This window comes from Crocuta crocuta, unplaced genomic scaffold (assembly GCF_008692635.1).
Source record: "Crocuta crocuta isolate KB4526 unplaced genomic scaffold, BGI_CrCroc_1.0 scaffold1304, whole genome shotgun sequence".
NCBI classification, from domain to species: Eukaryota; Metazoa; Chordata; class Mammalia; order Carnivora; family Hyaenidae; genus Crocuta; species Crocuta crocuta.
The window spans coordinates 534,993-536,038 of NW_027531278.1; the positions used below are offsets into that span (position 1 = coordinate 534,993).

At 42.2% G+C, this 1,046-nt stretch overlaps 1 protein-coding gene across 1 annotated transcript in view; it reads left to right on the forward strand.

Moving 5' to 3' along the window:
- Positions 1–1,046, forward strand: part of MTMR1 (myotubularin related protein 1) — a 58,014-nt gene that overhangs the window by 35,073 nt on the left and 21,895 nt on the right. Inside the window, exon 10 of the mRNA XM_077771206.1 lies at positions 898–1,046. Coding sequence (XP_077627332.1) covers positions 898–1,046 — 149 coding nt within the window. The remainder of the gene's footprint in view (positions 1–897) is intronic.

Genomic DNA, 1,046 nt, shown 5'->3' on the forward strand with positions numbered 1-1,046 from the left:
AACCGTTGGGTTATGTGGTAATTCTATGTTTAAATTTGAGGAGCCACCAAACTTTTTTCCACAGAGGCTATACAGTTTTAATTCCCACCAGCAATATATTAGGGTTTCAGTATCTACATTCCCATCATGGATGGATTTTGAATGTTGACCTTTACAAAATATAAGCTAACTATAGGACAGATTTTGTTCAGAGATTACCAAAGGGTGAGCCATATCCCCCGTTTTTGTTTCATTTGCATTCTATTTTACTTCAGTGGTTGAAATCTCCCTGTTTGGGATTTACAAATAGTTTGATTATACAGACATGTTGCAGTAGTACAACCTTTTCTGTTTAGACAGATGGCACTAAGAGACAGAACCTTTAAAAATCTAACTTACCTTGAGTTAGATCCAGTTGTTAATGGCTTAGAAACTGATCATGGGTGATGGATGATTGTTATGGGNTATATGTAATAAGGTTCAGATGAAGTCCTATTGAATTTGGGTGGGCCCTAAACCAGTCTGAGTTGGGTCCTTAGTAGAAGAGGAGAGACAGACCCAAGGGGAAGGCCATGTGACGATTAGGCAGAGATTCGAGTGATTGTCTATAAACTAGGAACACCTGGGCCTACCAGAAGCTGGAAGAAGCAAAGAATCTTCCCCAAGAGGGTTTTGAGGGAGCATGGCCATGCCAGAACCTTGATTTTGGCTCTAAATTGGGAGAGGACCTTTCTGTTGTTTTAAGCCCGTAGTTTGTGGTACTTTGCTCCTGAAGCCAGGGGAGAGTCCTGTGAAGCTCAGGAGGCTGATTACAGACAGATGAGCTCGTCATTTCTTTAATGCTCTCCATGTGATAACATTAGAAAGAATGGAACTGTGAACTCAGATGAAGTGGTGTATGTCTTTTGTTTTTCACAGGCTAAGAGTGGGGGGTACGAAAGTGAAAGTGCTTACCCCAACGCGGAGCTTGTATTCTTGGATATCCACAACATTCATGTGATGAGAGAATCCCTGCGTAAACTGAAAGAGATCGTGTACCCCTCGATCGATGAGGCACGGTGGCTCCC